Source organism: Pholcus phalangioides, unplaced genomic scaffold (assembly GCF_987345545.1).
Source record: "Pholcus phalangioides strain wild (caught in Gottingen) unplaced genomic scaffold, Ppha-v1.0 ptg000030l_1, whole genome shotgun sequence".
Lineage (NCBI taxonomy): Eukaryota > Metazoa > Arthropoda > Arachnida > Araneae > Pholcidae > Pholcus > Pholcus phalangioides.
The window spans coordinates 2,255,760-2,269,368 of NW_028301620.1; the positions used below are offsets into that span (position 1 = coordinate 2,255,760).

At 34.6% G+C, this 13,609-nt stretch overlaps 1 protein-coding gene across 2 annotated transcripts in view; it reads left to right on the plus strand.

Annotated features, from left to right (window-relative positions):
• Positions 1-6,133, plus strand: part of LOC149067442 (uncharacterized) — a 148,527-nt gene extending 142,394 nt beyond the window's left edge. For both annotated transcript variants that reach the window (XM_089252671.1, XM_089252672.1), the window contains 3 exons: positions 774-847; positions 4,942-5,090; positions 5,196-6,133. In XM_089252671.1, the coding sequence (XP_089108797.1) occupies positions 774-847; positions 4,942-5,090; positions 5,196-5,377 (405 nt within the window). In that variant the 3' untranslated portion in view covers positions 5,378-6,133. The remainder of the gene's footprint in view (positions 1-773; positions 848-4,941; positions 5,091-5,195) is intronic.
• The last annotated feature ends 7,476 nt before the right edge of the window (positions 6,134-13,609 follow it).

Genomic DNA, 13,609 nt, shown 5'->3' on the forward strand with positions numbered 1-13,609 from the left:
GGCCTAAAAAGACAATGTTAGTATGGCTGTTCAAGCCAGATGTTAAGGTAAAAAAAAAAGCACCTACTGTGCTCTTAAATTCAGAGATGTCAGAATTTTTTAACTTTTATAGTTAAAGATCAACAGTTTAACAAATTGGTCAGCAGCCAATAACCCTGGACAATGAAGATCGAACAAAGTGGTCGAGCGATGCAACGTCTGACTGCTCGTAGAAAATTTCCAACTGTCTACATTCGCTCATACTAAAATCATGTTTTTTTTCGCCTCAAACTTTGAATCATCCAAAATATTTTTTTAAAAATTTTGAGTTGAACAAGAGCTATTAAAATTTAATTAAAAAACTCAAGAGGAGTTCGTTAAAGTTTGAATTTTCCAAAATTAGAATTAACATATTCAAATTTACCAAGGTTTTTTTTTTTTAATGATGGCAAAACAGCACACATAAATACATGATTACAAAATACAAATAATATACAAAATAAAATACGTAAAGACAACAGAACAAAAGACAAAACATGCATTATGCAGCTCTTAGGGACCCATTTGGTCCGTCCTAGAGCTTAAAAAATACTAATTAAAATAAGTTCCACTGCATATGTGAATATTCGTGTATTATATGTTGGTAATGGTAATTTGTATTTGTTTTGTCTGTGTCATGTATATGTGCATGTATTTTGTGATTTGTTGAAATTAAAAAAAGTTTTTTTCAATTATGTATATTTAGAAATTATGTGATCTTTTGACTTAGTATTATTTGTATGAATGTTTTGCAGAGTAGATTTTTGAATTATGAATCTTATTGCCTGCCTACTGGTTATAGTCTCATGAAGGAAAAAGAAATTCAATGGTAAATAACAATTTCAAGTTATTATCAGATTTTTGTGCAAAATATTTACCAAATGTTCCTTTTTGTCTTACTCAAGTGTGATTACATTTTATTTCTCAGCTCAGTCATAACCTCAAAGCTCCATAGTGGCCCAGTGGTAACATGCTTGTCTTCCACTATGAAGGTTATCATCAAGGTCCACAGGTTTGAGTCTGGTCAAAGAACATGAGAAACAAGTTCTTTACCTACCGATCCTGGGGTGACCACTGATAGATGGCGCCTTCATTTCCCACCCGACTCTAGGTTGGAAATTGTCATACAGAAATATATGACCAGGGTTGGTGTGTGGTAAAGTAGTCATAACCTCAATGTAAATTTCACATTCTGAAAATTAATTATCTCTTTTATTAGAACTTTTATCCTTCAAATCAGAACTAGACTGTGTTTTTGAGTACAGTCAATCTTCCTTTAAAAGAACTTGCTGATATGAATTAAATAATTGCCCCATGTGAGATATATGTTAGCAAATTATAGTAATATCTTTGTTTAATACAAAAACTGTAAACCATGAAACTTCTGGTTTAGGGGCCATACAAGTACTACATCAGCGTCGAGGAAAGAGGTTCGAATGATGCTTACGTCATCAACCATCCTGTACAAAAATATGAAATACTCTTAATGGCATCTTTTACTGGGAATGCCAAAAACGAGGAAAAACCTTGATAAGTCTTCTATAGACCCCCTTCTCTAGTAGACCTCTCAGACCGCCCTCCTCACTTACGGGGGAGGGTAAACTATATATATATAAAAACTGTTTCGTGTCCACTCAGCGCATCACTTGAGCTGTCATTGAGTGATTTGCTGGACTCTTGTATATAAGTGGATATATGCTCTTCGAACGGGGATGTGGTTCACCGAGGGTGTGTATGGTAATCGGGGGATTTTCTACTTTTGCAGTACAGCATATGCTAACGATACAAATTTTTGTGAATGGTGGATCGCCAGCCCCCAACCTACCTCTATACATCTGTGCTCCCTTATGATGTGCACGAGAAAATAAGCTGCATTGATTTACGGGACAAGCAGAGAAACTACCACTCAATAAATCTATTTCCTTGTATGATTGAAAGCTGTAACTGCAATGTGTGTGTTTGTTTCGGTGGGATATTAAAAAAAGTAAATGTTAGTGTATTTATTTATTATTCCCCTGAAATACTTGATCATGCATGGTATGGTTCCACCTTGCACTTGAAAAAAATTGGTAAACATTGGCAAGCCAAGAGATTAGACACGTCCACAATAATTTCAATGATTGCATCAATAGCTAAATAGAAAGGAATTATGTCAAATTACTGTAATGGTTGTTTTTGAGCAACGATTGACTGATCAACATCTCTGGAATTTACAGAAACCATTATGAAGAAGACGAGGGCTAAATGGTTGGTACTTTGCACCTAGCTTAGGTAATCTATACCACACCTTTAATTAATGCTTAACTTAAACCAGTAATTAATAAACTTGAAACACAAACCTAAAATGTGTTCAGTTTATAATTATGTAGAAACAAAGTTCACTACAGCAGTGTCAGACGGTGGTGGTCAGACTCCCTTTGTATATTCTCGAAGGACAGTTCTCAATCAGAGGCATATACAGGATTAACTTTTAAAGGGGCCACAAAAAGCTTAGAGTTTGGGTCACAATAAATTTCTTAAAGAGTGATTTGAGTTCTTAGCCTTAAAATAGAATTGAGATTAACATAATTATACAAAAAAATTAACATAATAAATTACATAAAGACATAATTTTACATAAATTACATAAAGACATAATTTTACATAAATTACATAAAGACATAATTTTACATAAATTACATAAAGACATAATTTTACATAAATTACATAAAGACATAATTTTACATAAATTACATAAAGACATAATTTTACATAAATTACATAAAGACATAATTTTACATAAATTACATAAAGAAATTAACATAAATTGATTATGACAACAAAAAAATTTATTTTTTTCTATTTTAAATTTTTAAACATTTTTTTGCATTGTGCCCCTCCTCCTGAGTACATCTCTGATCTCAATATGCATTAGGAGGTGGGGGTAAAGCTGACAAAATTTTGCTGACGGGGGGGGGATGTCTAAAAAGTCTGCTGACGAAATACTTGAATGGCCACTTAGGTGAAATGGCAATTGTCTTTCAAATAAAAGAGAATCCCAATTCTTCTCTTTAAAATTTCTCTTGAAACAGTTTCAGGGTTAAACACTTCTCAGTGGTGACACTGCCTTTGTCTTTCTTGGAGTCCAATTACTCACAATTAAGCAATCATCTACAACTTTGAGATTAAGTTTTTTTTCATATCTTGATTCATCATAGAGTTAGATAAGATTCGATTTCATAAATATTCACGACTGCTGCTGCTTCACCACACACCATTCTGTTCATATCGCCATACAGCAATTTACTACCAATTGAGGTGGGTCAGAAATAAAAGCGCCATCTATCAGTGGTTATCTCCGGTTCTTTTTTTCTATGTTCTTTCCCCAGGATCAAACCCATAGACCTGACAGAAACCTTCATGGTGGTAGATAACCATCAGCTTCCCTGTAGTTGTAGCCCTAAACATATATATATCCAGGGCTCCCACTTGTCCTACTTTTACTAATTTTTTACCAAATCTTGTCAAAAAGTTCGTGAAATTTTGTAAATGAAAAGGGAATCATCAAAATATTTCCAAATAATACACAAATGTAGTAGATGGCAATTAATGGTTTTGCCAAAGCAAACGTAATATAGCTTTTTCAGGTTATTTGGGGGGTGTATGTGGTTTATTAATTTTTCTTTTGCTTAGTTTGAGGGTTTAAAAACTCATTTTTCATGAGTGTTTTGAGTAGTCATTAAAAGCTTCTATCTGGATAGAAAAAATAATACTGTATTTACTACTTCATGGTCTTGGACTATTCATTATATAGTAATTAACATTTGTCATTTAAAATTGTAGTGCACATTTTGTGTATAGGTGAAACAACAGTTTGCATAACAAAGCAGTTGGATAGATTGGCCTATTCTAGGTTTCGTGACTCTGATGGTACCCAGTAGCACTCATTTTTCTTTAGTTTTTAGGACATGTAGAGGCATAAATGATGTTTACAAAGCTGTGCAAAGAGCTAGATCTGTGGTTGTGCTAGTACACTGTTTTGGCCCAAAATTGTTTTAGCAACGGTCTAGAAAGGTACAAATATTCAATCATTAAACTTGACTCACGATTTGAAATGTAGATGGTAGCACTGAAAAAACACGACTAGGGTTATCAGACGTCTTCCTTTTTTTACATCATTTCAAGCATCCTTTTATGTTTTAGAAAATTCACCTCTTTCTCCTCCTTTTCAAGTTCCCATAAGCATTCTTTTTTTCCAGGGAAAATTTTGTTCCCACTCTCTGAAACACATCTCTTTATTAATAAGAGTGTTTAATCACCATAGGAATTCCCAGAATACAAGAACCCGAAATTGCAAACAAGGCAGCAGATATTATTCTAACCATGGCCCACAGCTTGCTCTAGGATAAGATGAAAAAGACTGTCCAAAAGAAACAGCTGGAAGAAGAGAATCGCAACATTCTTTTTAAGAGCATCATTGTTTGCTCGTTAACATCTAATACCATGTACTGAAGGGGAAAGGGAAAGAGGGGGTGCAGAAACAGAAAACAGGATGCAAACATCAATAAATGCTGATTTCTAGTGGTGCCATCTGTTGTGGAAATTAGAAAAAGTGATGTTGAAATAGTGTGTGCGCGCAGGCATCTTCCTTTCTCAGTTTTCAGATCTGGTAACCCTAGACACGACACTAAATTTGCACTCAGGCTATGTTATGCATACACACTTTATTCCAGACTCTGCCTAGAAGCTGGGCTGGACGAGATCTTGGCAACGGGATGAACCCTGGCATTCATTCAGTATAGTCCATATCCTATCTGTCTATCTGACCTAATGTGTGGTCTATGAGTTTGGATTTGAATGGAATTAGATGTATAGATGTATTAAATTAGTTATATGAATGCTTTATAAGAAGACTTTGGTTACTTAGCTTTATTTTTTATTCAGGCATGGCAAGACTAATATTTTCACAGGCCTCAAAATTCTTGTTACATCTGAGAAAAAGAACGAGTTCGTTGATATTTGGGTCTCAGTTCTTTTGGCAGCAAAGGCTGAACTTGTGCAGAAGTACAAATTACCATCATTTAAAGTAGCAGGTAATAGTATAATTCTATCATTATGCATTTTATACATAAGCAACAAAATTAAAAATCTCGGCCGATAACTAATCTTTCGTGTTTTTTTTGGGGGTTTTTTTACAGGCAAGCCCTTCATTGTGAATCTGATTGTGACTGATGCAACTTGTTCAGAAAAGATTCTCTCAGCTGCAGAGAAGAGGAAAATACCCATCGTTTCGAGTGAATGGATCATTCAGTCTGTGATTAGTGGAGAAAAGTTACCATATGATGGACACCCTAAGTTCAAACATGACCACAGGGAGTAATTCCCACTTTGGTGCCATTCATTTTTTTAAAGTGTAAATACATGCATCTACGAGTCAACATCACTATTCCATGCCCCTCTTTCTATATCATACGTGAACTCATTTTTCTTGTGAAACAGGAGGATCATTATAGTTCCCCCTCCCTCCAGCGATGGATGATGAACATGTACTTTGTGGTAAAAATTTGAATTATATTATTGGAAGTAAAAACTCTCTCTCTATAGTATAAAAATCATGGCACCTGCACCTCATTGTACGCTTGTCTTCTAATTTTTTTTTAACTAGACTTCTGAAAATTATTATTATTGATAATATTTCTTGAACCTATTGGTTTTTTTAATATGCATACATATTTTAATATATTCAGGTGCATTGTGGGAGAAAACATCGTATTTGAGAAATCAATACAAACATTTCATTGACCGTGATGTATATTTAATAATATATATATATTTGAAGAAAAAAAAGTATCTGTACTGAAACTTAGAATTGTATAAGAATCGTAATATTGAGAAGAGAATGCACATGGTTCCGGAGTGGTTTTTGCCAATGTTATTTTATATTTCCATTCCAATTTAGTTTTAATGCCATGCTGAATGCTTTATTGTCAATTTTGAACGTTTTAATTCTATCGGTATACAACTCTTTTTTTCTTTTTTTTTTACTGCATTTTTAAAAGGTGAATGTGGTAATTTGCTTCTGATCTTGTATTAATATACACATGTGTGTTAAGGTCTGTATTATTAGAATAAGCAATTTCAGTTTCATTCGTAAGAAGTTCGGCAGTTTACTGTAATTACAAAATAATCGACATTGAAGTGAATATGAAGAAGGTAACTTACACGTTTCTCATTTAAATGAGTGTGAAAATAAAACTGTGTTGTTCAGAAGAGATTTTAAATTAATCCTGGGGAAGATATTGAGTCAGCAGATTTTCATTATTAAAGTATTAATACTGCAGAACCTTACTCAACTGAAATAAATAGGATTGAACAAACTAAGAAAAGTTTTAATATGAACTTTGCTACGAAAATATCTTCTTAGTAATGTAAAGGGTTACCTTTGATGACCAGACACACCCCGCTTCCCATCTCAGAGATATCAAAACGTTCACGAAGGATGGGTGTATCCGGAAAGTTTTATTTAAAAACTTTAATACAACTGTAAAGGGTTACCACACGTCAGTGGTCGGGGGTTTGAAGCTAATTAGAGGTGTAACATTTGTAAAAATTGGATTGATCAATTCTCCTCATTCCATCCAAACCATAATGCTTGAGCATAGCAATAACAAAGTTAATTCACACTGGAAATTTTTCATAGGTTGTTTGTATATCTGTAAATAAACGCAGGGCTCCCACTTTTCCTACTTTATATTAAAATGTCCTACTTTTTTACCAAATCCTAGCAACAAAATTTGTGTAACTGAGGGAATCATTGATATATTGCCAAATAATACACACAAATGTAATAGATTGCAATTAATTATTCTGCCAAAACAGAAATTGTATCGTTTTCCAGGTTATTTGGGGAGTGTATGTGGACCATTTTGTTTATTAATTTTTCATTTGCTTAGTTCAAGGGTTCAAAAGGTAGAGCAGCAGTCATTAAAAACTTCTGTCTGGATAGAAAAAAAATTGTATTTACTACTTCATAGTCTTGAACAGTAACATTCAAAATTATGGTGCACATTTTGTGTATAGATGAAACAACAGTTAGGATAACAAATCAGTTGGATACATAGGCCTATTCTAGGTTTTGTGACTTTAATGCTTGCTACCCAATAGCATTCAATTGTCTTCTGTATTTTTAGGGCATGCAAGAGGCATAAACAATACTTACAATGCTCAACAAAGAGCTACAAATGAAAGTGCTTCATTTGTTAAAAATCATTATAGTGACATTGAACAATAAAATGTAAACAATTCCATTGTAAAAATCCCTTTGAAAAGAATGGATGTCTTCATAATTTGCTGTGCATTGCTGAAGAGAGTTCACACTGGACTGTGCAAGACTACAAGAAAAGAATGCAATATATTGTGAGGAAAGACAGAAAAAATAATTATCTGTGGTTGCTATAGAACACTGTTTTGGCCCAAAATTGTTTTGTCACTAAGTCATTTCTGTCATTTTGCTTTGGTCGAGTCAATCTTATGGACACTGAAATATGGACACTGTGAGGGGGTATTGCTCCCTCACATTCGAATTTTTCGAAATTTTTGAGTGGGAGCCCTGACAAACATCTGGGTTGGCAGGTTTTTGACACGTGACTGTCTTAAATATGATTTAAATCGTTATGCCAGATCCTCAAATACTTTTTTCTTTTAAATGGAGCACAAATCTTCAAATACTGCATTTCAATATAGATTCCTATTGAAAATAGCATGCATTGATCGCATGCAGTATTTAAAATGTCAGTATTATATGCATAATAAACACCCATGCGATTTTTTAAATAATTTTACGCTTAACATGCTGATTTTTTGTCACCATTAACTCCTTTCAGGCTCAGTTTATTCCCAAGTTTGAAGATTAAGAAAGAAAAAAGAAAAAGAGGGGGGCACAGAGAACACATACATTCATAGGGCATTTATACACCATTTTAAGAATTTCATCTCAAGAAAGCAACAATTTTGCTCAATTCAAATCAACAGGAAGCTATTGAGCAGGCTACTAAGGCCATCATCCAGTGACTAGAGCAGTTCAATGGTTAATGAAACTAAGTTTGTTATTGTTTAACATAATCTTTATTGTAGCTAAAAAAATTATTTGAAATCATCAACCTTTTACAGGCTGAATTCGCATTTTTATAATTTTTTTCTTCTGTTATTTCTCCTGATCCTGTAGTCAAGAGATATTCACTGAAAAAAATATTTTTATATGTTTTGTATACTTATTCCAGGCTGATTGTTTTGGGGGGACGGGGTGGGCAATTTCCCCGCCCGCCATCCCAGTTTTTGCAAAAATTTAAAAAACACAATAGGAATGGGCAAACAATGTGAGATCTAAGAAACTTATTAATTATTCTTAAGTGAAGGGTGTGGGCACAAAAACATGGACACACGCACACGTATAAACAGGGTACATAGGTAACAGTGCATATATATGGCATTTTACTGGCAAACCGTTGATCCTAGAGGTATACTTCCAATTAGAAAAACTATCCAAATAACTTTTAGACATTTCATTCATGTTGCAAGGAGTTGTATAGTTATAAAATGAAAAAATTAACTTTTAATACTGTCTCTAAGTGCATAAAACCCCAATTAGAAAGTTGTTGCCCTGACTCACCTCATGCCAACAAAAAAAAATCATATTTCTAAGTGCAATATTCACTGGGATATTTGAATTCGAATAATGGAGAAAAGTTGGGGGAAAAAACAGCATTAAATGATGATAAAACGGTTTTCCTGCATTTAAAGCTGTTTTTTTCTCAATGTTCCTCCGTTTTTTTTTTAAATTTTAAATATCTTCACAAATGTTTTACACTTAGAAACATGAAATTTTTTTTGTTGGCATGGGGAGAGAGAAAGAGCATGTGGCATTTTACTAGCAAACAGTTGATCCATTGGAATTAAAAACACTTTCTAATTTGGTTTTTGGGCTCACTGAGACTATATTAAAAGTTAATTTTTTTATTTTAATAACTATACAACTCCTTGCGATATGAATGACATATCTATGCATTATTTGGATACTTTTTTGAATTGGAAGTATGCCTCTAGGATCAACGGTTCACCAGTAAAATGCCATACCGCCTGTTACACATGCACCCTGTATATGCATATATTGAGTATATGTTCTTTGTGTGTGTGAGAGCGTGTGTGACACCTGATCCTAGTTCAAATGACTGGCCTGACTTATTACCCATGTGCTTAGAAACAAAATTAAAAACCAAAAAAAAAATCAATTGATGTCATAACGGGACTGTATAAGTATTATTTCAACAGGTTTTCAGCCATTTCTTACCCCCCCCCCCCCCCCTCCTATTCCAAGACTGTGAAGTTTTCCAGTTGAATAGAAAACAAATACACAATAAAGATGTCATTAAAAATATTTAATGCCATAATATTTCCCATAAAGGTTGATTGATGTCATAATCATCATTCAAACCAAAGTCAGCAAATCCAACCCCCCCCCCCTGACGCTGATGTAATACTTAAATGGCTCCTAAGTGCTGAAATGAATGCAATTTTGTATTTTGCAAATAAAGGTCGGAATTGCACACTTCAGGGAAAAAAACAAGTAGAGTTATATATGAACAAAAAAGATATTTTTTCCAATCAATGAAAATATAATTTAAGGCGGTTAAAAAGTTAATTGAAGGTTAAGTTTTTGACACTTGTCACTTCCAAAAACCAACCCTGATAATGTGAACAAACATATTTTTGTCCAACGTAAAGTAGTAATCATGTTACAGTTTCGAGTGTTTGTTTTGCTTTATTTTGTTGGGGGGGGGGGGGGGGGGGGGGGTTTGATTTAAAAATAATAAAAAATGGATGGCATTAAAAATAGATCTTTTTTCTTCACATGTCTTTAGTTCATACCTTCATATCAATGTAATCCATCACCTGCAGTCAATTTTAGAATAAATCTTTGAATGAAATATGTTCTTGTATTTTTTCTCTCATGTCTTTGGATATGTGTAACAAATGAATAATCATCTCTGGATGTAGAGGTTTAGGTTTATTTTTGTTTGTCTTCCGTAATGATCTGAGCTAATGAAATAAGTATGCTTCTCCTAGCACACATGAGAAAAGGCTAACATTATGTCACTTTTGAAGGTTTTTTTTTCTAGGAAGAAAAGCCGTGTGTGTGTGTGAGAGAGAAAGAAAGATTGAGATTTTTTTTTCAATGCATATTTTTATAGTAGGCTACTTCTTTGCCTGTTTATCTTGACCATTTTTAGCACCTAAACTTCCAGGCTCTACCTATTACTTTTCTTGATGAAACAGCTGTTAAAATTTTTAAAAACCTAACTGCAATAGGTTTTTGGAAAAAATTCATTTCGAAATTTATTCAAAGAAAGAGACGAGAAATAGCCATGAAATTGTCCGTTAATTCTGGAAATAGAATCAAGTATCAACTGTGCACAGCATGATTAAGAACTTGCGGGTGAAACTTCTATGGGTGTCAAAAATTTTTGTCATATGATGCATGTCCATTATCTACATGGTGAACTGCTGGATGGCACTGTCATTGAACAACGCTTTTGTCACATCATTTTTACTGTAGATTGCAAAAACGATGGTTGGTTTCCCTAATCTGTGAACATGGCTTTCTTGTATGGTGCTGCAGGGAGGAATGCTCTGGACGTCTAAACACTGCTTTGGGAGTATTTTCCAACAAGGTCCATACTGCATGGGAGAAGTTTTGCACTATTTCACTGGCGTCTGTGCGAAACAGGCTTCTTGCTGCATCTCACACTCCTGTATCCTGTGTGTGCTTCTGATGGAGCCCAATTTGCAACAACAATGCCATCAATCAAAATTTTTAATCTGACATGTCTTGCAGGAAAATATTCCAGTTAGTCTGTGGTATTCCACAGTGCCACACAGTGATACCTTCGCTAACAAAGATGATTCTGGAATCACATTCATTTGTCTCAACTTTCGTTAACCGTAATGCAATTTCCCATAAGTTTTTATGAAAAATTCTTTAATTCGTTTCAGGTACAACCCAAAATTTAGAGATAACTTTAATGAATATTTGAAAAAAAAATTGAAGTTTGAATGAAGAAGAATTTAGAGAGGAAAGCGAGATATACTGGCAATGTTTTTATTTTATGCTATGTACACAACCCACTGAGATTTATGAGTAAAATAAATTTAGCTCGAAAATAATATTTAGTTTTGATGCTATAAGAGTGTGCACTGAAAACATTTAAGTTTTTTTGTAGAAAAAGGAATTTTATCTTTAAGCATATTCATTCGTTTATATGAAATGGCTTGCGATTATCTGAATGCATATAGAGGCATAGCTGCCACGTCTCCCGGATTTTCTTGGAGGATCCCGAATTTATACTTCATCTCGCTGACTCCTAAAAAATTATGTGTCCTGAATTTTGCCCATGATTGCAAAAAAAATCCCTACTTTTGAGGAAAAGGTTATTCCCAAAGTATTTACCTAGACAAAAAGGACAGCTGCTTCCATTTTTAATCCCTCCAAAATGATGTCACAAACTAATGTAAATTGTCACCATTGTGTCAAGTTACAAATATATTTTCGGGGGCAAGAATAAAAAATTTTCCAAACAGCCAGCATCAATTCGGCCTTTTGACATCCAAAATTGACAAGATGATTTGTATCTGCTTCGACCTTATGCAGGGCCACAATTAGATACTTTGTCAGCCAGTGGTAAGCATGCATTTTGGTACTACCGTGCAATGTTAAGGAGCAGTTAAAGGGCAAATTCGGCACCCCCCTCTAATACAGCACTCAAGATGCCAGACCTGCCTGCCTCTCCTTAGTTGTTGCTCTGACCACGTTCCATTCAGTTTGTATGTCTTGTTTCAGGCCTGATGGTGACATTTGATTTGAGAGTAGTAATGACAGGTAATTTGACCTACTGGTTGGCGATGGTTTGCACGACGATTGTCATGTTTTTGAAGGGAGAGAAATCCCAACAATTTTACTTTGATCAATGAAAAATCCCGAGAACATTTTCAAAAATCTGTTTTATATTTATTTTTGTACAAACCTTGGATCAACGCAAAAACCTACCTAATTCTTAATCTCCAAATTTGGCAGCTATGTAGAGGTGGTCATTTCTGATGCCAACATAAATAAATGGGGATGGCAGTAATTCTCTCTCTGATGATAATTGGTGGGAAAATTCAGCTCACAATGTAGCAGCGTTATGATAGAACTAGTACATCCATATTTGTATCAACAAAAATGTTAGATGAATCTATAATCAGAGGTATTCGTGAACTGAGGCATCACTGTCTATGAAATACATGCCCACTTTTTCCCGATTTTTAAAACCACCCATTCCTTCTGCAATTCATAAATGATAAATAGTGCAAAACCAGCATTGTTAAGTGGGTTATAGCAACAGACTTTCATCACGAGGACCCAGATTCAAACTTTATTCCAAAGTTGGTTTACTGTGATTCCCAACTTTGAGGCGTAAATGTGTGTCAATCTCTATGTTAAGAAGTATTGCAACAGGCCTATAACTGTACAATTCAATCATTACACTTCACTCACAATTGGAAAAATTGATGGTAGATGGCAGCTCTAACAAGCATCACACAGAAACAAACTTCACATTAGAATCGCAATGTGTATTAATTCGTTAGAAGTTCCAGGGGAGGAATTTGGATGAGGTGCATCTCTCTGTGGTCTAGTGCAACTAGGGTCACCGATTTGGGAATTCTCATTGACGAGCGGCTTAGGTTTTCTGAACATTGTTCAGTGGTGGTCAAAAATCGAATAGAATGCTTGGTCTCATTTTCAAAAAGGACTCTTCGCGTTCTCCTAAAGTCATTCATCCGCTTTTTCGAGGCTTAGTTCGTCCTGGACTGGAGTATGCTGTAAGGTTTTGGAGACCATACCTACAGAGGGACATAGACTTGGTTGAAGGGGTGCAGAGAAGAGCTACGCGTGTCCTTATTGGCACACAGGGCTTAAGTTATGAAGAGAGACTTCATTTTTTGAATATGTTTACATTAGGTGAACGCAGGTGTCGAGGAGATATGATCGAAGTGTTCAAAATTTTCAATGGGATGGATAGGATGGACCATGGACTTTTAGTACACCGCCAATCGACTGCTTTTACAAGGGGACACCAGTATCGATTGGTGAGGGACAATGCAAGGTTATGGTGTCGCAGGGAATTTTTCTTTAATAGGGTTGTTAATAAATGGAATAGCTTACCCCCGGAGGTAGTAAATTGTAACACAATTGACACGTTTAAAAAGAAATACAATAAACATGTTGGGGTAAATTGAGAAGCTATCCATTCTTAGAATAAGACAACCATAAGTATTCTCTATGGGCATTGTATGATATTTATCCACGTGTATATATTGTTTATAATTTTTGTTAATTGCATTTTTAATTGGGCTGCTGTATTTTTAAAATATATGACATCCATATTTTTATGGGCCTATTCCCTCAGCCACCTCGTTGGGCATTTTGCCTGTTGTGGCGTTGTATTTGTATTAGTAATAGTGGTTCCTATGTGTCTTACAACCAAGGCGTGACAAATTGGAAAAAATGTGGGTGCCA